This window comes from Calidris pugnax, unplaced genomic scaffold (assembly GCF_001431845.1).
Source record: "Calidris pugnax isolate Ruff unplaced genomic scaffold, ASM143184v1 scaffold573, whole genome shotgun sequence".
Taxonomy (NCBI): domain Eukaryota; kingdom Metazoa; phylum Chordata; class Aves; order Charadriiformes; family Scolopacidae; genus Calidris; species Calidris pugnax.
In genome coordinates, this window is record NW_015091316.1 from 168,337 (window position 1) to 195,827 (window position 27,491).

A 27,491-nucleotide genomic window follows, 5' to 3' on the forward strand; every position below is an offset into this window, starting at 1 on the left:
AATTTCAAAAAAGTATTTTTATCACGCAGCTTTTCCCAAACAAGCATGTATAGGCATTTCAGATCTAATTCATCCTGCTATGTACCTCTGGTTGTATAGAATTTGTTAATAAACAGTTGAACTGAAAAGCCCACAATTCTAAAACAGTGGTCTTAACTAAGCAAATATCTGTTTCTCACTACCTAAAACATCTGACCTTACAATAAACTAACATTTAAGAAATGAGAAAATGAATCATAGGAATGGTGAAGTATGAAGAGGAAGACAAGGTTTCAGAGACAAGAGATCACTACCAAGTTAAATATTCTCTACCAAGATGTAGCTAATAGCATCTAGTGATTAATTACTTTAATCTCAGGGGTCTATCTCTCTAGGTTGATGACGACGATTATAAATCAGAAAAATAAAATATTATTTTAAGTACATATTATGCACCCAAATAAGTTAAGGCGCATTGAGTATTTAGGAAAATTTACCATAGAATGTCATGAAGGAGATGGGGAGGTTGGCACCACTTTTTCTGGCACTGAGCTGGAACTGTGGTGGAAGTTGCCCTCACCATAATGTTGCACACAGCAAAAAATATTGTGCAATATCAGGAGGGTGAAATAGCTACAAGAGAAGAAAAAGCTTTCATGCTATACCCTGCATACGACCCAGGATTAAAACATTCAGCGACTTCAAATCACAACTAGTTTGCACACATTTAAACACAGAAAGCGATTGCATGACACAGAAACCTGTGATAAAGTTGACTGGATTCAGAAGTGGCCCCTTCGCCGTGTCCTGTGTTCCTCAGAATGAACATTCTCGCATTAGATCTACGAAGGGATGTGTAGGAGCCAAAGCTATACAGTGCCAAAGCAAGTGGGAAGACTAATGTAGTTTGCGTTTATTATACATACCAGTAAAAGCTTTCTTATGTTAGACAAAGAGGCTGCAACCCAAAGGAGACAGAGTGTGTAAGAATATTCACGACTTAGAGCGCCCTTGAGAAATGGATTTCATCATTGGTATGACTGGAGATGGAAAGAGCCATTGCAAAAATGAAGCTAATAAAATAAAACTAGGTTGAGCAATGCATTATGATTTATGCACATTATAAAATAAGAAGTGTATTATAATTCCATTATACTTTTAATAACTGTTGAATTGAAAGACTTCTTCCGGTAATTTTAATATTTGCCTGTAGTAATATTTGCAGTAGTTTCACATTGCAGACTGTTCTCAGAAAGCCACATTTGGTATTCAGAAAGTTTCTTATTGCTGTTGCATACACTACCCCAAACACACACATATTTTTGAGTAACATAAGGAAGAAAAAAAACTATGCCTGGCTAACAGCTGTATCTGAATAACAGATCCTGCTACAAGACTTCTCCAGACAGACAAAACCAAAAGCCATTACATGCTTATGGACCCTCCCAATTTTCACTAATGGAAAAGACAAGCTTCAACTATTCCATCTTTTGATATTGATGAGAAAATTCCCTATTTATTTGTAAGGGACGACTTTCATTTTATGCTGGTTGCTATTTTTCAACACCTTTGACTCTGCAAATTCTGCCTTGAAATTCCAGAGCTTGCAGGATACCAGCCATTCCGCCACTCTTTTATTTCCACTGGAATGTACAAAAGTTTAATCAGTTTTGCGTTGTTTTTAACCAGGAGAAGAATAAAGAAGATAAAGGGCTACGTTTGGCAAAACACATCAGCATATGCATAATTTTTACCACAACTTTAGGTCCAACCAATCTCAAATTAAACAGATCTGAGTTATATGCTAAAGGAGGGATATAAATATATGCTTAGCTGCGTTTCTAATTTTGGGCCAATATTAGCAAATACAGCAGCAAAAGAGGAAGAGAAAACTACTGTAAAATCAACCCTGACTTGAGCCAAGAAGCAAATGTCTTCTATAAACCCTTTATGATCCTTAGCTGCCACAGACATCTGTAGGAGTCCTCCCACTACGTTCATTAATTTGACATACTGGACTCACTGCCAGCTGACTTCTACAGTGTCAATGAGGGATTTGTGAGAACAGAGGCAAAACTGCATAGTTTTCTATGAAAAAGAACAGAATAAAAGTCTTTTGCCCAGCTGCGTGTTCCTTCCAAACACAGCATTTGAAATGATAGAAGTTATTTTAATCCATACTGATTTTAAAGTATAAAGTAACATCAGTAATAGGGTTCTAATCCAGAACAACACTTCAGTACGAGCTGAACTTCAGGCATGTGTAATCCCTGATGTCCCACTGGGCTATTCACGTACCAAACATTTTGGTATAAATCCCAGCTTGGAAACAGTGTGTGCAAGTCAGAATTACACTCATCAGTGTGAATCTAAAAAACAGAATCCCAAAAGTCCCTGGAAAACATAGCCTGGACTTTTAAAAACAAGCAAGCAAGAAAAAAAAATATCAAAATAACAGCAAAAAAAATCCAAACCAAACCCCAAAGGATTCGGGCTTAAAGAATTAAGGCTTTTGCCACAGACTAAGTAATCCTAAAAACTAGAAAAATTGTCATGTCTTTTACTAGGACTTTATTAAGTCTTAGTTTTAAAAGACTAAGTTTTTACTACTTTACTAACTACTCTAAAAATAGAAACGGATAATCCTGTTGTTTAATGGGAAAGTTTCTTGTGCTGGAATTTAAGTGAAAGTATCATTTAATCATTTTCTGAAACAACAAGGATTAAGGATATGTTCAAATGAACCACAGGATCAGTTTTAGTTCTCCTGCATGACAGAGACATTTACGAAGTTTCGTAAATACTGATATGGAACCAAGATTTCCACTAAAGGTACTGAACAATATCAAGGGAAGGAAAAATATTTCTGGATCCTCTGGATACCATATATTGAGATTTTGAGGTGTTAGTAACAACTTTAGAACTTGGCCGACATTTAAATGGTTTCCATGGCAAGTTTCCATTACTAATGATGTTCCTAAATAGAGAGATAATAATGCTAGAACACCTCTAGAAAGAATTAGGATGCCATTCCAGGCATATCTAGCAGAATACTAACTAGCCTTAACAAAAAACTAGCCTGTAAGCGAAGCTTATGACAGACTGCTGACAGATAATTCTATCACTCTCGTTAATTTTTCATCCCCTTCTATCCCTTGTCTTATCATCGGAGGGACTTTTTCTAATAAAATAAATGCGCTAACACCATCAGCGCTAAGGAATCAAACAGCTTTACTTACCTAAACACCATTAACCGATTGCCTATGGATTCAAACTTACTGGTACCATAAACATAAAAAAATTATTTGGTGTTCCTCTGAGACGGACTAAAATAGATACAAACAAAATGGATGTTACTGAAATGCAGTGGCTCCTAATGCAATGCCAGCTCTGCCAGCAAGACTCATCGTAATGACCTTACTTGTACAGCAAGGTAAAACAGACACTGAAGTACTAAATAAAGAATTTCTAATTTTTTTCCATTGAGGAAAGAAACCAGGTTTCATTTAGGAGAATTTTTTTTTTTTTTTTTTTTTTTAAGGATTCATGCAAATAGCATTGTGCCCAGCATGGATAATTTCCTTTTCTATCTTCACATTAACTTATCCCAAATCACCTGAGGAGTTACACTTGAAGCATATCTAAACCATCCAAAACCCATCTCTTCATTAACCGTGACATTTGCTGTTTGTATATCAGTCACAATAATAAACACTCACTGTTTGCCCTTAACTCCCAGCTGAACACAACCTATAAACAAAAACTCCTGTAATCCTGGGACTAAATTTCAAGCAATTGAGCTCTGGGCAGAGGAACCAGTTTCATCTAACTTCACCTGTGTAAAAGCTACAGCTCTAATTCCAGCAGGTCACATCGGCTCCCTGTGGCATCACATAAAAATAATAAGCAAAAGGGATACATCCTAAAAGCAGTTTGTCCCAGTTTAAGGTGTATAAAATATGCAGAATGAGCAATCTGTCCTAGGCAGTCTGAAATACAACATGATGCAGCCATGTCTCCAGCAGCATGAAGCAAGTATGGATCATACTCTTGCTCAAGAACAAACATGAAAGTAATTAAATACCCAAGTAAAGAGGAAGGGTAAGGTACAGTGAATACAATAAACCCCAGCATTTTGTCCTCTGAGACGTCTTGTTTCAGCACATTAAAAAAAAAAATTAAATCTATAATATATGATTATGAAATAGTTTGGCTGTGGGCTTGTTTTAATGCTGCTGTTATTTCAAATATGAACTCGGTACCAAAGCTCGACTCCCCATTTGACAAAATTATTTGGCATCATGTAGACAGCCCAGGGTAGTCAGACCAACATATTACTGATTTCTTCAGCAAGGCAGGCCTGAGCAGCAGGCTGTGTTTGGTTTTGATTTAGAAAAGATTAGATTATGCAAGTCAATTTTACCATTTGAGTTGGCTGAATACCAACTGAGTTATTCTGAACATTTTATCTAGTACAAGATTCATGGAGTCATCATATTCAGCTTGCTGTGGCACTCACTTTGATAAAGCAAGACACAAGCATGGCTACAGCTATATAAAAGCGTAGCAAATGTATAGCTAAAAGTATTGTCCTGGATATATATTCCTATATTCCTCTTTGGGAAAAAAGCAACATACAATTCCTCTTTTCAGGACAAAACTTTGCTTAGGTTTCAAATTTACAGACACTTTTTTGTATTTTATTTTTAACCTTTGTGTAAGGAATTGTAATAATAAATACAATGAGAGGCTGTAAACCTTCTTAGGGAAATACAGCAATTTTTCTTTGTAATCGTCCAAGCACTGTAACATCTGAATCAAGACAGATATTCTAAAGCAACTCTGTCAGAGTCACATAAAGCCAAGATCTTATGATTGAACGTATCAAAGACGTTATCAAAGTGCCTGATCTCTGCCTGCTATGAAAAGCTCTGAAGGCTGAAAAGTATCCAGGGAAAAAAAAAAAAGAAAAAAAAAAAAAACAAGAAAATGTAAAAAACCCTCAAAGATGACACGCTGCTGGCTTTGGCTCACTCCTGCCTCCTCCAAGACCTGACCTTATGCAGAAGGGCGACTGTGCATTCAGAGGGAAGAGAACTGATTGAGGGTTTCCTTATTTGTGTCACAGGGAGCTTCCATACGTTCGCCCACAGCTTCAGGCCACTTGTCCTAAGGGAAATACTATAAAGCCTGTTGAAATCCACATATCCAGCAATGGAAGCAGCCGGCCCTCCCCCCTGCTTGCTTTGTCCCTCCCCCTGACTTCACATTTGCTGGATCATATTTGTTAATTCACCCAAAAACTTGGTGGGAGAAAAAAATCGTCTGAAAGCTCAAAGAAATACTTAAATTTTATGTTTTAGCTCAAAGAAAGTTTTATTTCTGAAGAACTGGTCCAACTGTGTTGTCAGTGAAATAAGCAGGACTGGTCAGAAAATTTCAGCCAAAAAAATTTCCTACCAGAAAAGCAAGACCGCATGAAAATTATTTTCTAGGACAACACAGAGCTTCTCGTGAGCTGCTGCTGAGGGTGTCTCCAGTCTCTTCTCTTATGAAGGCTGTAACTCAGCTCAACTACATCTCCTATAATGCATTGCAGTATTTATGCAAGTGCAAAGCACATGGACTCAAGAACAATTTTATTTTAGAACAATACGGGAGAATATAATATTTGTATATACTGACATTAAAGGCTTTCTGATCGTCCTGTTCTGCCAGAAGTTCTGACACTACCTCCTTTCATTACCAATTTTGAATGAAATAACTATTTAATAACAAATTTTCCAAGCAGAGGAAGGAAAAAAATAGAAAAAAAGGGGGAAAAAAGAAGGTAAAAGAGGCACTTCATTTGCCAAAGACATTATGCTAGTATTCATCTCAATGATTTTCCTCTGGTTTGCAGAGGAAATGCTGACATTCCTATTATAATCACTTTCTGCATGCCTAACCCTGAAGTCATTGGTATGACCCCTCATGTGTGCCTGGTCACACTCACTGTAACCCTCGTCTGCATAAAGATCTGTGGGGCTTTGGCTCTGCTGCAAACACAGGAAATAATATCATGTACCGGACAGACAACAGCTTCAAAAAAGAGTTACTAAGTTCAAGTTTTGAGAATGATTGATGCAGAATAATTCATAGTAGCCATGTAAATCACGATAATTGATTCCATCCATTCATTTGAAGGACTTGTTTCACTGATGGTCATTGCTCTCCTAAACCTTTTGGTGGCTGACAACAGTTCCAGGTGACTACACAACTTAGTGACAGCTGATTCTTAACTGCAGTTAGTCACAACAGTGAAAACAAGGCTTGAACATGGACATATTTAGCAGATCTCTTAATATAGCAAGCTATCAAGTAAGATTTGGTCTGAGCAAAAAGACCCTTTCCAAATCTAACATGCACAACCCTGCTCTTAATTTTCCCCTCTGATTGTTTTCTTCAGCCAACACTTACCAGGGCTTCGGGATCTTTACTTTCTTCGCCGTTGCATCCATAATAGTCTGGGATTTTATCCAAATCCTGCATGTTCCCTTGTGTTCCTAAGCCCTTATCGGAATGACAAGCCTGGCAAATCGGTGCATTGCCCATATCACTTCTTCTGCTGACTCCTACAAGTGGGATTGCCCTTGCGCCACCGAGGGTGCCCAGCGTTCCCGAAGGACAGCCGACGATCCAGGAGGAGGATCCCGGCCACTCGAACCACACTTCTTTCCCCGAGCCGTCCTGTGTCCCAGAGAACCCGAAACCCCAGCAACTGCAGGCAGCAGTCGGTGACCATTTCCAATTCAGGCGCTGCCTGTCTATTTTTACACCTACCAGGCCAGCTATGCATGTAAATGGCATCGGGGTGGGGGAACTGCTCTCCAGCGCACAGCCTGCCTGCCTAGCACACAAAGTTGAAGTCCCACTGAGTGAAATGCCTCTACACGCGAGGGTTATTGAATTACCCAGTTGCATGCCTTTTGAATGTTTTGATTTTTTTTTTCCCCCTACTAAGCTCAGGCTCGCTGCGTTTGCATAAAGCACTGAATTTCAGAGTGTTGCTAATGCCTTCTGAGTTTCTAACTCATAAAAGGTGATCAATTCAAGTGGCATCTATTTGATATTTACCAAACACAACAAAATGTATGGATACAGATTTCATGACCATTTCATTGCTGCGATTCGTCCAGGGTGATTGGAACTAGATGATCTTTAAGGTCCCTTTCAACTCTAACTATTCTATGATTCACATGGTATTTCGTGCTCATGTAGATAATCACTGTGATGAGCTTTCTTTTGAGCAGATATATCCCTCGGGTTTGATTTCAGAGGAGCTCAAATGTATGCAAAAAGGCTCTCATCTATATCATGTCTGATCTTGTTTGGGGTTTTTATTGTTGTTTTTGGTTAGAGTTGCTGGGGTTTTTTAGCTCTAAGTATTAAACAAAAAACCACCAAAGCAAGCAAACAAAAACCTCACCAAAACATAGAATAAGAACATTCCCTCTAGGTTTGACTTAGTTATCATGATTGCACCCAATAGGACAAAAATCATTTTGACAATTGCATTTTGAAATCCACCCATTATCCCAGAAGAGGCCCACTGCAGAATTAAAAACAAAACAAAACAAAACCCCCGCAAAGTTAGCTGAGAAATAATTAGCAGTTTTCAAATGCTTCAGGAGCAGCTGGAGGTAACGGAGACAGCCAGCCTGTCTGTAGGTAAGAGAGTCCCACAGAACATATCATAATGCACACTACCCCATTGTGGAGCTGGGCAGGTATTTGAAAAATTAAGCCCCAAGATCCTCAGAAGCAGGGTGATCCTCAAAGAATTGTAACATCTAGTCAATGATTCTCTCTTTGGGGCTTCCAACTATTGCTAGTACTGCAAAACATGTCAGCAGGCAGTTGTCCATAGTGTCCTATTGATCTCTACCCAGTTACCCTTCACAGCAGTGCCAGTTATAACCACAGAGAGCAAGCTCTCCCAGGCCCCCTTTTAGGGATTATCGATTAGTATAGGGTTCTCTTTTCTGTTAATTACTGAGGTAGATTTAAAATGGCTCTGCAATTTTTGCTTGACTGATGAATGCTCCAGGATGGGATCATTCAGCTCCTTTGAAAGCCTCAGGTGCTACGATGTGTAACAAGTACGGATACATGCTGGATAGGTGCATGCACGAAATACTTAAATTCGCTACCACTTTTGATTATGTGATTATATACTTGTATGGAATGGAATGAAACTTGAACTACAAAATATCCCTGACAACAAAATTTTTGCCAGCAGTTGGCAAATATAAGAGATCGAATGTTTAATTTTACATTCAGACAGCCTGAATTTCAAATATAAAAGGACTAATGAACAAGTAAAGGCTTCAACTCATGTTAAAATTATACATTATAATAATAAAATATAATATGCACACACATTACTTCTTAGCTATGGACAGGGTCAGATGCGAGATGACCACAGCCCCGACCACTGCAACTGCGTTTGATGTTTGGTTCCCACAACACTGAGAGCACTCACTGCCTTTAATTGACAGCAATGATGTTTCAGAAATTCTCATGCAAGGCTAGCGCTCCCATAACTACCTGAAACTGATCTTCTTCAACTCTTCCAAGGCATTATCCTATGCCAGTAAGGTGTATGTACATTGCCATAACTTTTTCATATAGTTAGAAAAAAAAAAAAAGATGCAAGAAGGAATCCCATCAATGCCTGACTAACAAAGTTCACTCAACCAAGGTACCAACATAAACTGGAAATAAAAATCCTTGGATAGAGCAATCTATTTAATGCGAAATGATCTTACCACAAAACACAGAAGAGAGTGAAACAAGGCATCAGCTCAAGGGGAAAGGGTCGCACAAAGCAAGTGGAACACATTCCTTTGAAATAATGCTCACAGAAAGCAGCAATCTGTGCAGACATCTGATGCAGAGGAACAGATAAACTTTCTGCCAGAGCCTTTTAACAATATTACTGTTGTTTGTTAAAATGGTTCAAAGTCATTAGGGCAAATTACTCAGAAAGCAAACACGTTCGTGTTTTGCCAGACTTAGTTAGGACACCATATTCTAACAAAGTACATGTCTTATGGTGCAGGATTCAAAGCCTTTGTGGACGAACATGTTGCAGTGTCTTTGTACGTTCCCATGCTCTTTTTTGCTGTTGTTGTTTGGGCTGCAAATCTATCCCCCCATCAGCCAGCAGTGAAGAAACCAAAACACAAAGGCATGGTTTTCAAGCATGAAACTCATCCGAAAGCATCTCAGTCCTCCTCTGTGTTCAGAAAAGTCAGAGCCTGCTCTGTGTCTCGCTGCCAGAAATGCTCTAAGCCCACAGCCTTCCACCTCTCTCCATTGGGGAGCAGAACTTTCTAAAGAACCTCCTGTAGGTACTTCACTGAATCCATTCATTTCCCCCACGCTTTAATATACCCTTTAGTCCTCAGCAACACAACAGACCTGCTTTTGCAACGTTAACTCCAAATCTTAATTACTGCCTTAACACAAAACCTTCAGAAACACTTCGAAGTGCCTTGTAAGAAAGGGAGCAGAGCATCTTGTATACCATACTTAAGCACTGATGGTAGGATAGCAAGCAGCTGACTGAGACGGGATCCCTCTCACCCCCCAAAACGTTGATACTATAGGAGAAACACAAGAAGACCTCAGTACCCCAGAAACCCACCTTTTTGCTCCAGTCTAAGACTTGCACTCATGCTTGAAGCATGTATACAAGCCTCAGGCTTTTGAGGGGAAAAAAATCCTGCTTGCTTCAAGTGTTTAAGTTTGCCACAGTACTTGCAGTAGGTGCAAACTGGTTCATTCGTCTTGGCAGGTTTTCCCCAAAGCTAGCCTTGGAAAGTGGCAGCGTTAACTGTGTCAGGATTTTCATTTCTTAAGATAAATATTCTGGCAACGTGCTTGTCAGAAACTCCATTCTTCCCACTCCTCTGCCTTCAAACCTCAGTTATCCACACATCCCAACTTTCTTCTTGGCCAATAAACTTTTGAGTTTGAGTTTTCACACACTGAATTCTGTCTGACACTGAGAAAATGGGGAACAAATCAAAGAACTGTAGTTCTATTTAGAGCGACCAAGGGACTGCCCTAGTTTACCTGCTGAAAATTGTCATGATACTACTCTTTGCTTCACCACAATTTCAGAACAGCTCTCTTTCTCTTGGCACCATTCTGACATGATGTGGTGGGTCATTATAACCCTTTCATTAGCTATTGCTTGCGGGGGGAATTCCATCTCTGTTGGGAATTTTCTCCTGGCAACTTTTGGACTTCTGTACACACACCCCAAATAATGCAAAGTGATCAGAATTGACAAAAAAAAAAAGTAGACCTGCAGGTTCAAAATCCTTGGTAAAGACCATTACTAGTATAATGGCTATAAAAATATAGAACTATATGAAGACTACTAGCAGCTGCCTTCTCTATCTCAAATCATGCTGTAGGCTTTGGGAAACATCCTGGCTCCATCACCTGAACCAGGCAGTTATGATTATCAGCCTTTCGGCAACACAAAGCCAGTACACAAAACAACAGACAAACACCGCGGCAGACTTCTGGGAATTGCATGCTGCAAGATCTTTCCCCATGAAGCGCAGCAAAACGCACCTTCAAATTTCATGCTATAAGCCAATTACAACTAGTACTTTTGCAGGAGTCTTCCTTTGCTATATTTTATACTTTTTAAAGCACTTTTCCTAATAGTGACATTTAGAAGGGATACAGTTGTGGATAAAATTCAATACAGTATAGTAAAGATATTAATTTTTTAACTTGACCAGAATGCACCACATTATTTTTTCTGACAGAAAGGATGTCTACCATTTATATAATGGTAGACTGTTCTGAACAGCATCAGGATTTTATTTCATAAATATTTTTCTCAGATATGTACCTGGCTTGGTATAGATGTTAGCATGAAACAACTTCTAATAAAACAACTACCACCTCCTTTGGCCAGCAAACACCAGCATATATTTATGATTCTTCTTACAGTCTGGTTTATATGCAGTTTGTCGTATCTAAAAATACTGAACCTAGTCAAAGGATGATGTAATACAGATGTAAAACACTTGGAAAGTCCCGTAAATTAAAAATTGAAAGCAAACCTCAGAAATAAACAGAGACGGTATTGCCCAAGACCATATAAAACACTATGTGAAAAAATAAGAAGCCAAAAGATGATTGAAGCCAAAAGATTCATCCAAAAGATGAATGTTAAAGACAAAATAATACCAAAAGAAATGTTTTTGTAATGTAGCATTGCAGTTTTATCATACTTATGCATGTATTACACTGGATGTCACCAAGAATAAAAATAAGCATATAGCGATAATAATGTCATCACCAACAAAAACTTACTCTCCTAATTACAGTATTTCTTCTGTCACCAGTTCCTGTTTTCACTTTTCCAAAGATTCTTGCAGTAAATGGAGTCATTGCTAAATACTCTGACTTTCCTACTACTGGCCATCAGACCACCAGTGCAATGCCAAACCACTGATTTGCTGCTACTTGCAAAATCTCAACTAAGACCTCAAAGACTAATAAGTGAGAAGCAGTGAAATCAAAGCTGTAATCTAATGTCCAGATGGAGACTTAATTTTAAGGGATACTGTTCAGCAGTCCAGGAATGGCTCAGCTTGAGTCTCATAAGATGCATCAGGACTAGGGACAGACACACACCCAGGGAAGCAACAACAAAAGCAAAACTGCTCTGCTGCTATGACAAAGGCTTTTTTACCCTTTTTTGCCATTACTACTAAAGGTTAGTTTGTCAGCAGAGGTTTCAGATACGCCCTAATGTAGCACAGTAGCTAAAATAACAATTCAGGAGGCACCATAAAAATATTTAGTGTTGCAAAAAAGAAGGCAAAGGGAAAAATAACGAAAGAGAAAGAGTTCCAAGTATCAAGAAAAATCACAACGTATATATTGTTAGTGACGTAAACGCCCAACTTTATTATTGTGAATTCTTTCCCCAAGGAGATATTTCCCATTACGTTCCTATCGTTAAACACAGTATTTAAGAAAAAGTAAGAAAAGAGACTGTACTGGGACCTAGAAGATTTCCTGAATTTTGAAATGTTTCCTAAATGCAAAGTCTGTCACTCTCAGGGATTCTTCTATGGGAAAGTCAACTACAACATGGCTCACTTGTTTCTGGCAATCATACTGGGTCAGACTGTGAGCTCATGCAGATGATAAACTCTGGTGATTTATGCCTTTATATCATTTATGCCCACTTTATGTTTTATTGTTGCAATCATTATTTTCCCAAAATTCAGCCTTTTCTTTCTTCTGGTATCTACTGTACGTTGGTCATACAGGCCACAACAAGTAATTCCTGAAACCCAAGCAGCCTTTACAAAGAAGCACTGGTGTCCTGCAGAGGACCTAGCAGCAAATCCTTTTAAGTTTATATAATATGAGTCCAATCAATTGCAAAAATCTATTCTGAGCCATTTTGAAAAGGACAAATCATTTTGCTGTGCTTTAGATGGTGAATCATTGAACACATTAAGCATAACGATCCTCTCCCAACAACAACAAAGAGCTCTCAATCCAAGTAGTACCATATGTTTTTGTATCCCTATGAGAATGAGCAAACAGGTAACCTGGCTATTAATCAACTGCAGCTACAGATCCTGCAGTATGGAAGGGACACAGGTATAACAGAATTGGGAAAAGATTGCTCATGGATAAGAAAGTTCAAAGTATATAAGATATACAATTCAAGAAATAAACTATGATTCTATACAATCTCTGTTATTCTGAAATATTTATGGCCCCTTGGTGAATTTACAGGGACTTTCCTCCCCACACAAGCCACCAAGAGCCTCCAGCATTGCACAGATGAAAGACATGGAACAAAAATAATTTTAGAAATAAAAGAAAACTCAAAGTGTGGACAATTCAAATGCAAGCATACAGCATACTGCCTGATAGACCCTTCATATACTGGTTAGAGTGTAAGGAGGTGCAAAAGGTAACCTTTTTATTCCATCATTCCTAGTGTTTAAATACGTAATCTACAGAAGTATCATATGAATTAACCATTAATATTTTGGTTTCCTGTGATTCAAAACACCCTATTTTATTTCATGCTTGTTTTCATACCTATTCACAGCAGAGGAAAATGTCTCATGTGAGTTCTGTGGTAAAGAGGAAAAAAGTTCATTTCCCTTCTACATATTATCAAATGATCAATATGCAAACTGCTAACAGAGTTGTTTTTTTATTAGCATGTTACAATCAATTTTCCTGTTTGAAAAATGCAGAGCAGATTGTGCAGAGTGTGGTTATTAGGGCATTACCCTGGGATTTGCCCCTGGATGCCAGACTCAGCACCTGCGGTGCAGCCTCAGCTCACTCTCCTCTCGTTTTGGCTTGGGCCGTCAATACGTGAAAAAAACGTGGCTCACACTTACATTGCAAAGTTGCTATAACGCTTTCACAGTATCTGTAAAATTATGGGAGCTTTTGGATGAGAGCTGTGACACAGGAAGATAAAAAACAAAACAAATTTTCATGGTCTATTTTATAGAGAACCCCCCTACAGGCACAGCAGCTTACATATCACATACATCATTTTCACATAAAAATTATAGTCAATATTTCTTTTCTTTCTCAGCCCTGCTTCAATCTTTCACTTTCCAAAGAAAAATACTCATCAGAAATGAAACATACATGTTAACATCAAAGACTGAATAACACGGAGGAACTATTACAAGGATTGTTAACTGATCACAAAACTAGCAAAATGTATGACTGACTTTAAAAGTCTGGGTGGAAGCAGTGGAAGGAGAAGTACTCAATATCATTTTATCAGCTGGTCTTAATCTATTTGCTGACCATTGTTTTCTCAAGCCATGGTAAAAAACCCCGCAGGATTGTATGGGCAGTTCTTCAGCTGGAATCAAAGCATGACCATGATTTATGAAATTAATACCCGATGGATTGCAACTGAAATGCAGAACCATCTTGTTCTTGTGGACTTGTATCTTTGCCACCCTTGTTTTGCCGATTGAAGGAAGCACTTTTAATACATAGCAACAATTGTATTTGCTGATATATAGGGAAAAGTAGTTGTGTTACAAGATTACAGCTGTTCACTAAATTAAAAAAATGCACGCATATACTCTTGAGCATAAACATGGTGTCTATAGGAAATGATGGAGAGCCACTGCCTCAAACGCATTCACAGTACACTTGGCCAACACAGAGGAAATTTAGATCAATTTAGTCGTGCAAGCCCAATTTTACTTTGATTAATGCTGTGGGATCTGATAAGAAGCAGCAATCTAAGAGCAGGGATGCAGCAAAGCTTTCGCTGCACCAAAACACAAATCTCAGGGTAAAGGGTTAAGAACGCAGTTCAGACCCACCCATGCCAACATAACTATCAAGTGTATTATTACTTCTTGTGCCTAAACCAGCTTCCTCTCCTTTCCTCTTTGCTTCTCTTCAACAAAAGTAAACATTTTTTGAGAACTTCATGTTTTCTTATGCCCCTGTGGCAGCAAACTGTAATTAGTACCTATTTGTTTTGGGCAGTCAGTCTAAACTTAAATCAAATATCTGGCCCTTGATTAGCTCTAATTTTTGTTCCCTAACAGGCAGGATACTAATTCTGCCTTAAGCCATCTCGTAGGATTGCATGAAGCTATCTTATTCAGAATTTGGAATATCCAAGTAAGGCCCCAATCCTCTTCTCTAAGATAATCATCCTATCTTCTCTTTTGAATACCGCAGCAGGAGATCACTGCTGACTCTGAAAATCCCAGTCTCTTAAGTCCTTGTTATTGAAACACAGAATGAAGACAAACAGTCCCACTATGGGCTGTTGTACCTCTCCAGTGCCTTGCCCCTGAAAGCACCATGTGGTTACTCCCATTGTGGTAGGAGGAACGTTGCACCAACCCTTTCCCTATGTGCTTCTGGAGTTCTCATTTCTCTTTGATTTCTTACAAATTTTATACAACTTTCAAAGACAAAAATTCCATATTTGCATGTAAAATCAGTTTGTTGAGGGAATATATATTTCATGTATAACATAAAAGAGAGCATGTCTCACATATATACATATATATGCAATATCCATAATAGAGTTTTCCACGTGATGCTTTTTTTTTTTTACTGTAATTTAAAAGAATCAATTAATTCATTGGGGACCAGAAGATAACAATGTTAAATGCATAATTCTTCCTTTCTAAAAGATCTTGCCATTCAGTGACATTCACTAAAATGGAATCAACATTTATTGAAGTCTAAATGTTTTCTCGTCCAAATGTCAATTGTCCTTCAATTTTTTGTTTACACAGCAGTGGTGTCTGCAACACTGGTAATGGGAAGCAAGAGGTTAATTAATTATAATAAACCAGGGCAAACCAGCAATATGAAACAGAAACAAGGGTAACTGCCTTGCTCTGAGATTTATCCTGTTAATAAGCGAATCTAACATGTAAAGGTGAAAAAGAGTGAAAATACTTAAAGAAATGCTGCATGTATATTAGCTATCTCATAATCTTGTATCTGGAATACAAAGAAGTGCAGGTTCTGATAAATTTCCTCATATTAAACATTGTCTTACACTGAAAACAGCAGCACTGTTTTAAAATAGAACTTTTTTTTTCCTTAAAAAGTTACCTTATCACAAGTTTTGAATATTTTCGCACTGGAACTTCAAAGAGAAAAATGGTCTGTAACTAACTTATCTTCCCTGGAGCTCTCTCCTCGTCAGAATGATGAAACCTACTTATAGTCTAACATATGCAAAATGTCGTAGCTGGTAATTGAAAGTTATACGGTCTCATCAGACCTTTTGTGGAACTAGGGAAATCAGTTTATTTATAAAATGCTGGGAAAAAAAAAAAAGGAGCATAATTTATTTGAGTATTAAATACATTTTGAAATTGTGCCTGTGTAAAACCAGTCTTTCTAAATATTGCATAAAATTCCTGGGTAGAGAAGTATCTTCTTGTCTCAAAGGCAGCTGCTGTCCAGGCACACTTTCTGATAATAGAAAGAAGCAGACTGAGGCCTCCAATACCTAAGAAACACTGCAAGACATTGAAAACAGAATACAGAAACACAGGTTTCACTGTCACCTACCAGCTTACGTGTAAGAGCATGAGATGTAATGTATATGCAACATTTTTTTCCATTTCTGTACTTGTCAATTAAAGAGAAAAAAAAAAAGGCATGTTCTTAGAGAATCCTCAAAGAATGATACATTTTTGCTTACTATGGTACCTCTGATCCCAGCTTTTACTCTGCCATAATAATGAACAGTTGCTGACATACATAATTACATATGTTAAGTGCACACCAGTAGTTCATTTACTCAGTTTCTTTTTTATTATCTCAGGGCCCATTAAATACATCTGGTATTAACAAGTGTTTCTATTAATCTGCATAAGAAAATACTTTTATCTTGATTATCAAGCTATTCGTTTTAGTAAATTGCTCTTTATGGTTAAACTAGAATGAAAAAGTGTATCTAGTGCCCCTGAAAGTAAACAATATCTAAACCCTCCAAATTTCCACACTAACACTCGCTAATGCACACTGATATATATACATATGCACACACATGCACACACACACATTGAATATATCTGTATTGATGCTGAAAACAAGCTGGCTGCACAAAATGTAGTTGACCTACAACCATAAAAATGTGTAATTTTTCTACTCTGTAATATTACAGCCTGTGTTATATGTGCTCAACCAACCACACCACGAGCTACTTGAAGAAACAAAACAGAATCCAGCATTATTGACTCCAAATCTCCAGCTTTAACAAGTTGATAAGGCTTCCGTGCAGAGGAAAAGACATCCTTTTTGCAGCAAATTCTAAAGGGCTTATTTTTCCAACCTTTGAAGAAAGAATGAGTCATGAAATTAAAAGTTACATGTGAGACTCATCACATGTCAACAAACAGTGTTTGAAAGTCTTGGATTATATCACTCCTATCTAACATTTTTTCTCTCCCCCACACTGAAGTAGTTTGTAATAAATGATAAACAAAAGGTGACAATCTTACAAAAGCAATTCTCTATGAGCAAAAGTGTTTTAACAGAGTACAATCAAGAATTTTGGTTTCTGTATGTAAACAGCAATTTACGCCCTACAGTAATATAAATCATCCAAACAAGAGACAGAATAGCATGAGAAACAAGTAAGTATGCTGTGTAACACCAAGGACCATACTGAAAAGCATATCATTGGTAACTAAGTCTCCATCAAAGAAATTCTGTGGTAATTCTGAATTACGTATAAACTAAAAATTGTAAAAGTGAGACTGATTATGAATAACCGAGAAACACAGTTTTGTGTACTGTTGTTGCTCAGAACTATTAAAAACAGTAATGTCTATAAATTAAAGACAGCTGAAGAAGGCACAATGAGAAATCAGAGAATTTTATTTCCAGAGAAGTCCTAAGTATGCTATAAAACTTTCTTCAGTTGCTATTCATAATTCATGATGCTGTGATATGCACACTAATGATGCACATATTGTGACACCTAACCATGAGACAGAATATCCAAGGTTTTAAGAATGAATTTGCATTCTTATGAGCAATAAACACACAAGAAAGAGACGATCAAATAAATATTAGCTTTGTAGTTAAAGCATTAGCGAATTCAGGTAAGCGTAGATTCAGGACAACTCCTTTCATCAAAAAAAACCCAAAAACCACGAAACCCCTGCCAAAACAAAAAATTCTGAACTACTAAAGAGGAGTAACTTAAGAGGTACTCTGCAGTACAGTTGTAGCACCTAGTAGATGGGATTCACAGGAAAAGCATCCTCATGGAGCAACAAAACCCCAAATGTCAATACTATATTTAATACAATGAAGATTCATTAAGCAAATCTTGTTGTTTAACCTCTACAGAGGTTTAAAGCCTTTATAGAATGACACTATAAAAGGTATATATTCTGTGATGGTCCTTATTAAATGTACTTTCAAATTTCTCCTTCTCTAGGGATCATCTTGCTACAAAATGTAATAGTATAAGTTGGGTTGCAAACATCAGTTACCCCCTTCTCTGTCTAGTATCTCTAGAGAACCTGATAGAGATCCTGTTCCTTTTCCCAAACCCATACCACCTGTACACTCTCACTCCATGTCCAAATATTTCTAGGTTTAAGAGCAGCTGGACCAATAGGGTCTTTGCCTTTCACGTAATTAACCATCTTCAAAGATCCAAAGGACCCAAGAAATGGAAAGGCCTTGATATGCACTGGCCAGTGTACAAACAACATTTTCTAGTCTCTGTTTCGCTTTCAAGGGGATCAATTTTAATTTCTTTTCTCACACTAGGTTATTTGGGATTTAGAAGGAAGATAAACACTTGGGTTGTACGTACAAAACACAAGGACTTGTAGGACTGCAACATCTGTAAGTGAAATTATATAGCATGAAGTATTTCCATTTCTTCCTCCACCCTGTAATGTTTATTCAATGGGGCACTTTTGACTTTTTCTTTAGAATAATAATAATAAATGCATCTGGAAAAGCATTAATATTTTTCAAGTCACTGAATTGTATCGGTTTTGTTACATTCAGGCAATTACTTAGCCAAAATCTTCGAGTTGCCTGCATAAACACATTCATAGATATGCAATGTTGATATGAAAAAGAAAGACTGTATACTAAAACAGTAGCCAATCATAAAGGAATAAATACCTGTCCTGTTGTAGTAGAAAAGATATGGTCTAAACTATTAAACTATTTCTATACAAAGGGCTAACACTTTAAGGCTGTACATAAACATTTCACGTAGATTTTATGGGGACTGGGCTGTCCCCAATCAGAGGAAGTCACTCACTTTTTTGAAACCAATGCATAATAACGGAATATACTTTAGAGATTTGCCAGGAGTGTACCTAATTGGACTTGATTAACTGGAAAGGTACATTCTTTGCAGCCTACATTATGTCTTTTGTGTTGTTCCTTTTTCCCCTGTCAATTCCACATAAGAATTGCTGATTGCCATACTTGTTTGGCTTGATTCAACCTTAAACAAGAATAAACATTAGGATTTAAAGTATTTGTCACAGAGGAGTAACTGAACCAAAGTCCAGTTTTGATCTTAGATACACATAAAGCACATTACTTTGAGTGAGGTTCCTTCAAAACTGAATTTGCCTTGTAAGTCAACATTTTTGTCCTGCAAATTTACTGGCATTACATTTGGCCAAACTGAGGTTGCAGATCTTAAAATAAATATTAAAAAAAACCTGTGCTGCCTTCACAGTGCAGTCCTTGAGGGGTCACAGCTGGGCTATAGTTTCATCAAATAGGACAGAACCAAAATTAGATGCTGGTAACTCTATTAATGTCAATTAAAATTAACAACAACAACAACAAAAAAATCTAATGTACAAAAAAAACCAGTGGGATTTACTGTCAGCAAGAAATGGAAAAATTTACAAAATGACCTTTCAGAAAGCCTGTGCTCTTCCTTCAAAATTAAAATCTCCTATGCCAAGGAAAGTGCTAGTAAGCATTTTAAATTCTATGTTACATTATAACTGTAATATTTGATCATTACCAAATCAATTATGTTACTGAATTATCCCATATATCCTACAGTGTCCCCAAGAATTAGGAAAAACCTTCGCAATGACCACTCTCCCTAACGAAGCCCCACGACTCCATTGTGTGAGTGGATGGAGGCAGGGTGGGCAGCATCACTCAAATCGAGCAACCATGATTGACGTCCCTCATTGCCATCCAGCGCTCTTCCATTCTGAAGTGTCTTTCCACATCTGTATTACTTCTCCCCAGCCCCGTTCTGTCACTATTTTAGCTCATTTATTTGGACTTCATGGCCGATCACCAAAGTTTGGCCCAGGGGCACTTACAAGATGGAAAATAGGTCACAAGCCTCCAGAAACCACTCCCTTCTCCAACGCCTTCTCTCAATGCTGCATTCCCAGCTTTTCTCTCTGACAGCATGTTTCATATAGAAATAGTTTAATAGTTTAAACCTATCACCTAACATCAGATGGGACAGGGACACATAAAATTTCAATTACTCGCAATGGAAAATGAGTATGTTTCCTCTTGGGCAAGTGCAGTTGTTAATAGGTGGGGTCAGAAATAGATTTTGATCCATCCGGCCCCGACTCCTGCTACCCTTCCTTTCAGAGAGCAGCACTACTTCATACGATCAGCCTGAGCAGTGAAGTCCTATGGATTTCTTTCTTTAAGTGCTTATCAATGAAAACAATATTGCTAAACTGGTCCTTTGCCTGTTCTGTATTGGCTATGAGAAGTAAGTTGGTATTGTGCTTTATAATGTTCCCTGATACCTGAGGTCACAATAAATTAAAAATAAATAAAGAAAGAAGAGGATCCAAGATTCCCATCTCTCTTGGAGCAACTCCCTGTTTTGTGGAATACTACATTAAATCCATTCTTTCCTATGAGACCTGTACCTTCAGGAACTCAATCCAGACAGTCTTTCAGAACAAAAGCAAAATAAGTCCTACATTTGAAATATAAATGACTATAAATCACTAGCAGAATAATTTATGTCAACACTGATAAAGCGAAACATTAGATGTGAATATTACTACACATTTTGACAAGTCCCTGCTTGCCAGATTTCTGGTAAAGAGGCTATTTTTCCTAGGCAAAATGTCTTGCAGAGATTAATAATAATAAATATTTATAAACATTCTAACATAATCATAATACTTGCCTTAGTATTATTAATCATATTGCAAGATAGAATAAGTACAATTATTTCCATTTTACATACACAGAAGGCAAACTTTAGCCAGGTTCAGACCTCAGCCTGAGGTCATGAAGGAGGCCACATGGACTACAATTCCCACTTGATTTTGCATTTTATGTTCCAAATGAGTATAAACACCAGGAAAAACACTATGTTATATAGCAGGCACAACAATAGCCAAAAATACAGATAACTAAAAGTACATATACTATGCAACAATACTCTAAAACAAAGCGATTTTGTATAATAAAATACTTGAAGGGACTAACTTTTCCCAGGAAAAAAGAATATTAAGTGAAAGACCTCAGATCCCACATGAGAGTTCTGAAAAGTCCTACTGTGTTCAAAGTGACAAATGAAATTCTTCTTTTTATTACTGCAAAGATGACTCATTTATGGGAGGATATCAACACCACAGACATGGGAAGCAGCTGTCTGATTAAATGAATATTTGGCTATTCTTATCCATTCTCTATAAGCCTGCTTCAGCACCCACTGAAGTCAACCCAATCTTTGCCTTTGGATTTTGATGGGATCTGTTTATCCCTTGAGAGGCGGTCCTCTTGCAGTCACTGCTCCAAATTCTTCTTGGACTAAAGAACTGTCAAGGACAAAAATCAAGGAAGGAAAACCCCGTGGGGCAGTTCTGTCAGCCGGCTCCTCTACAGCCCACAGCCTCCTCCACCAACGGTCAGGCGTCTGCAGTCCTTCAGGAAGCAGCAAGGCCATCAACATTTCTGTCTACGTGGCATCTTTCCAATACACGCTTTTTTCTTCCTCTCCTCACCCCCCCAATTACATTACCATTTCTAAAAGCACATTTTAAATCACAGATTTTTCCCCCTTTTTCTTAAGCTCCCTCCATAAGGTATATAGTACGAGGTGAAGTTAAGTATTCACCACAAGGAACAACATGGTATGAGGAAAACATTCAATTTCCTAATGCAGAATATTTTATGTGGAAGAGGAGGAGAAAATGCAAGAAAGCAAAGGTGTAAAAATAATTAAAAAATGACAGTATGTGAGCCTGACACTGAATAAACATATTGGGGGGTGGGTTTTTCTTAGACTTGAAGTGAAAATGTTACAAATAGAAAACAAAAAATCCCTCTCCCTAATTCTGAAACGAAAAAAGTCACGGCTCCAATTTTGCAGGGCTATGCAATTGCTCTGGAATATGAGAAACATATTTCATTTTTTGTAACAATGAACGCTGAGTAGTTTTTTCCAAATCTCTGCAAAGTCAAACTTTCACTCTACATGGTAGAAATTATGTTCAAGTAAGGGCTAAAAAACACCCTGACATACATATATAACATTATGCTATCAGGACAGAACCTTGTGCGCAATTTCTTAATTGTTTTTTTTGAAATGGCCCCGATGCTTTTCCAATATTCCTCAGCCGGAAGCTTGAACAATTCCATAGCTCCAAAGACTAAAGGTATTGATTAAAAATTAATTACAATGTTTTATATATAATAGAATTATATATATAATAGAATAACTCTTCTGTGTGTCTGCTGCAGGATGGTTTCTATAGAAACGTTCTGGACATGTGTCAAACAAAACCTATCTACACATCGCAAGACTTTGACCCTTCTTCCTGCTTAATCAGTGACCACCACCTGACGCTGCATTATCTTTGCACCATGAAGATGTAACTATTTTTAACACTTCCACAAATATCCTAGGTAAAGCCACAGATGCCCTAGAGCAGTATTTAGGAAGTAAAGATGTTTGTTGATTCTCTGATCCTATTTCTCACTGACGTTAAGGGTCTTTCACCCCAACAAAAGCCCTGAGGGCTTTCAGAACCAGCAAGTTCCTGTATTAATAATCTCAAGGAATTCAAAGATCTGAGAGACTACATTACAACTCAAGAAGCTGTAACATACTTTATATAACCTCAGCACACACAAAAATGAACTAAAATGTATATCACATTTATCTCTCTGTATAAAGTATCACAGAAGTTCGTATACAACTGGAACAAGCATCTTGCCATCATACGAACTGCATCACTCTTAGTTGCATATATGCTATTATGGAAGGAATAGGAGACAAACTATAATAGGCATCAAACCCTAATTCAGATAGCTCTTTCTGAACTGCTTAATAGAGACAACTAAGCAAACTTAAAAGACACTTATTACAAGGATCTCAACTACTGGAAAGCACTTTCAAAAGTAAAACCAGAGAAGAATATTTAGAATTTATGTGTCCTAGCTCCTGTGCAAGTCTGAAGCGAGTATACTCACTCTTCAGAAGGCATTACATTGATGGCACGTGAACATCTCAAATTCCTGGTGTTGGCAAAAACTGTCTTTATTTTATTCCTCTGCTGCTGCAAATTTGTGTCCAATTCCATTTCTGATTTTCAAGCTCTTTCTGCTTCTCTAATTATTTTAATCATTACCTTTAGAACCCTATTAAGCCTATAAATAGTTTCAGAACACCAAAGCTCTCCCCACACCAATAACATGGTGATTTGTACAGGATGGGTCACAGAACTTACCTAAAGAGCATTTTGGTCCCCAAGGTATATTTGCTGTACATTATTTTCCACCATAAATAATATCTCTTTACACCACAAAGCTATATTACAGAAATTGAGCAAATGTTCACAAATTACATTTGAAAATATGAAGCACTAAGATGGTTATGTAATATGAGGTGAATTATCTCCTGTTTGCAATCTCCTGAAAAAAACCCTAAATCTCTTGAAATCATTAGCAAATCTTTCAGGGATTTCAATGATTATATTGTTATGAAACCAAATATTCTTTTATAACCTTTCATTACAGTTCCCTACCTCTAAATTACCCTTGTCCATCTCAAGCCCCTTTTCCAGAAGGGAGGCTGCTTCCTCTCAAGCGTTCACTTTTTGTAATATTAACTTTGCATATTAAAGTTGGTTTGACCAACATTAAAAAAGGGATCAAATATTGCTTTCTGTATTTCAGGCTTCTGGACCAACGATTGTTGCTACAACTATGTAGACTAGAAAATAACGATGGATTATTGCTTGAAATAAAGGAATACATACTGCTAAATCCACCCAGATGACTTACAAAATGGCTAAACTGAGATAAACAGAAAACTGACATTAATTAGCCTTTTCCACTACCAACATATTCATAAGCTGAAGCAATACCTTGGGTCCTTCTAAGCTGCCCTTAGAGAATTTCCTTTCATTCCTCCATTTTAATGAAGAACCCAAGCACAGGGCTCAGGTTTTCATCAGAGCACGGTACCAACAGTGACAAACGAATGCTGCAGGGACAAATCTTCCCTGTAACTCGCAGCTAGGCAGGAGCCACAGCCCTGCGTCAGCACCTTACCATGGCAAGTAACATCTGCACGCCCTCCCTACCTGCGTTTGCAGCAGCAACACCACACTGCAGGCACGGGGAAGATCATCAAATACTAAAACAAACGGGTTAAGGGCTAGGATTCCTTAGAAACAGGGGGAAGATGCCCAAGCACGTACTTCTTTAAGTCTGGGAGAACTCATGCTGCAATGCAGAGCTATGCTACAGAGCTAGCTGTGTGCATGGCTATTAATTATTTCTGATTTCACTTGTTTGGGAAACCTCTTTTTCAAGGCCTCCGTGTTCACCAGGTTAATACCACGCACTACTTCAGGGAAACAGCTCTATTAAAGTACATATTGCCAGTGTCTGCATCTGAGAAAAGAGAAGTTAGTAAATAAATTATTACTAAAGGAGTGACTGAGTGGCGTATCGACCTTTCAGACAATGCTGCAGGCTTTGTCTTGTCCTTGGGATAATCAAGAGGAGGAAATAAAATATGACCTGGGGAATTTTTCATCATCCTAAAAATAACCCCGACGCAGCGGTCATTCGCTGAAGTTGCCATTTGCCAAGTGCCATTAGGCTGAGCAGCACCGACAGCGTGGGTGCGGTGTCACTGGGTGAAGGCTGGCTGCTTCTTCACAAAAAATACAGCCACAGCATGTAGAATACAGCACATATTTGATCCAGTTGCTATGGAGTCTCCATGCATTCCTTCAGAAAAATTTTGCTGCTACTCATCAGTTGCTGTTGCCACTGACCAGACAAAATAACTTCTTTTTGTTTAATTTTAAATCTAATTCACTTTTTTTGTCTCCAGCAAATGCCATTTTGAAAAATGATTCCACAATCATTAAAGTCAAGCCTGCTTTGCATGCAGCAGCTCAGCACGTCAACTTACAGCTCACATCAGCATTTTAAATTTTACTCAACTCCTGCAAAGTCATGCCACTACCGAAATAAAAAGAAATAGGCACCATTTGGAAAATGAATGTTTTTTTTCTTTTGCTGTTGCATAAAATTTTGGCATTGGTGTTTTGTTTTTTTAAATTTGATGCAAGAATGTAAGTTTTATAATCAGACAGATCAACATTCTTATTTCAATAAATTGTTTCCAACAGTGACTAAAACAAATTATTAAATCAGTGGGGAATCTGTGCAGAGGCAAAACCAGAGATAACTTACACTGGTGCCTGACTTCACTAAGTGGAATTGAGTCTACCTGGCCTGGAAACTTGGGTGACAGCAGCGACTTCTTTCCTCCAGGCAGCTCCAATGGCCAGTACCACATTCATCAGCAAAAATTAAAAGTACTTGCTCAGAATAACTATTCTCCATTAGCTTTTTGGTTCTGCTGGTTAAATCTGAGTTACTGCCTCTTGTTGCTACAGCAGTGACAGTATTACCAACATGGTGAATGTCATTTCTTTCCCCTCTGCTGCTTTGGTGCCTTTGAAATAAAAATGAAGCAGGGGAGTAGGAAGGCTCACCAAGGTCCAGCCACTCCTGACTAAATCCTGGCCTGAGCAGTGAGGCACTAACTAGGCTTTTATCTGTTCAAGTCTCCTGTTGCATTGTCAGCTTCACTGGTTTTGAGCAGTGACGTGTCTCTCTTAGACATCCTGACATAGCATAAGCCCAAAATAGTAAATAATTAAAAACAAGCTTAAATTATTCAACCTAAAACAGCCTAGAAAGGTTTGTAATTACGGTTCTATAGGCTGAAATGATTTTCTACCAGCCTGGGGAAATAAGAGCGACATCCATTTCAGGTGAATGCGAGTTCTCAACACTGGCTTTATTTTACATACTGAAATAAAGAGAATGCAGATCTCAATTATCGGGGAAAAAGAAACCCACACCCTTTCTCAGGTCACATCCAAGAATAGCATCACATTAATATTTTCTAATCATGAAGCACTACAAGTTTTTCATGACCTGATCCAACCATCTCTTTTGTAGACAATTAGTCTCAATGGGCTTTTTCAGTGCACAAGCAAACAAGATAACTTTTTAAATCCAGCGTTACTCCCCTTCCCCTTTTCTCTTTCTGATCTTTTTTAATTGTCTCTTCATCAGAAAGGGGACAGAGTTCACAATGCAATCCCCACCAGCTTTGGTGGGAATTTTGCTTGAGGATGAGAAGTTGACCCCACATTGAAGAGTTTCCAAACGTGTACTCTGAAACCTATTTAGGCTCAGTTCCCTAAAACCATCTCATTTCCGAAGCCCTAAGCAGCCAATAAAAGTGTTATATTTTGAAGAGGTTAACATGCTAAATTCTTCATTAGCATCAACAAATAGATGGTAATTACAGAGGGTTTTTTTTAATTACATCCTTCATTTTCAGTTACTTGTAAAAAGGCAGCTAGCAATTAATCTGTATTGATCTGTATGTGGAAGGTTTTAGTACAGGAGTGAGCGTTAACATGGTTTTGAAGCAAACCCTAAAAAACTATCAGCAAAACACTAAATCTATTTATAATCTTTGAAACTTTTATAAATAATTACCAAGAGAGAACTCCTGAACAATGCCAACACATTTGCACCTTGAACAGTGCCAACTCTGTGAACCATCCAAAATGCACTTAATTACAGTTGTCAGATTTCAGTATTATATGTTCTAATAATGTATATAATTGTGTAACAGTGTGGGATATCTACTCTTACTTACACCTGGACAACTCCACAGACTGGTGAGGGAAAAAAACATTGATTTTAGTAATCCTTTAGCCTTAGAGAGCTAACAGGTTGTTAACAGGAGCATTCACCAAGATGTAGTTAAGAGAGTAGTTCTGAGCAGTTCTAAAACTGTGTATCTTCCCCTGAAGCAGCAGCTTCCAGTCAGGGAAGAGAAGCTTATCAGACATTCAAACAAAATTACCCAGTGCCACAACTGCACAAATGGAATTGCTTGGGATCAATGCAGGGAACGGGAATTGTTTCAACTAACACCTACATTCTCAAAAAGTAACACAAAACATTTTGTGAGCATAGAGAGTCAGTAAAAAGGATTTCCATACTTTAGTGACTATCAGCTGTATATTTTGCTAAAATTTTAAAGAAGACGAAAAAATACTAAGTTTGGATCAAGTTGATGACAAGCCCACAAAAATGCAAAATATTTCTCAAAAATTAAAAGTAGCTCCAGGAACTTACCTACCATTTTATTAGGACAAGAACAGATCCTATGGGGAACAAAGGTTTTTCAGCACACCTGAGAAATGCTACAGGACTGGTATTGTTGACCTACAACCCTTGCCAACATTGGGGGATCTTTTCCTCAATAAAGACAAGTTCAGGTCTCTGCTTTGGAACATGTTCTATATCTTGACTGGAAAGTGGTATGGAAAAAATATTTAATGGGGAAAGCTTTCTGTTACATCGGTCAGCAAAGCCCTTAATTACTCATGGCA

The 27,491-nt window shown here is 37.8% G+C and overlaps 1 protein-coding gene across 3 annotated transcripts in view; it reads right to left on the reverse strand.

The window, feature by feature from the left end:
• ANK2 (ankyrin 2, neuronal) overlaps positions 1–27,491 on the reverse strand; it is a 239,084-nt gene that overhangs the window by 156,051 nt on the left and 55,542 nt on the right. For 2 of the 3 annotated variants that reach the window (XM_014960907.1, XM_014960908.1), the window contains exon 1: positions 6,439–6,525. The exons of the other annotated variant lie outside the window; for it this stretch is intronic. In XM_014960907.1, coding sequence (XP_014816393.1) covers positions 6,439–6,510 — 72 coding nt within the window. In that variant the 5' untranslated portion in view covers positions 6,511–6,525. Of the gene's footprint in view, positions 1–6,438; positions 6,526–27,491 lie in introns of those variants that run through there. 3 annotated transcript variants of the gene reach the window in all.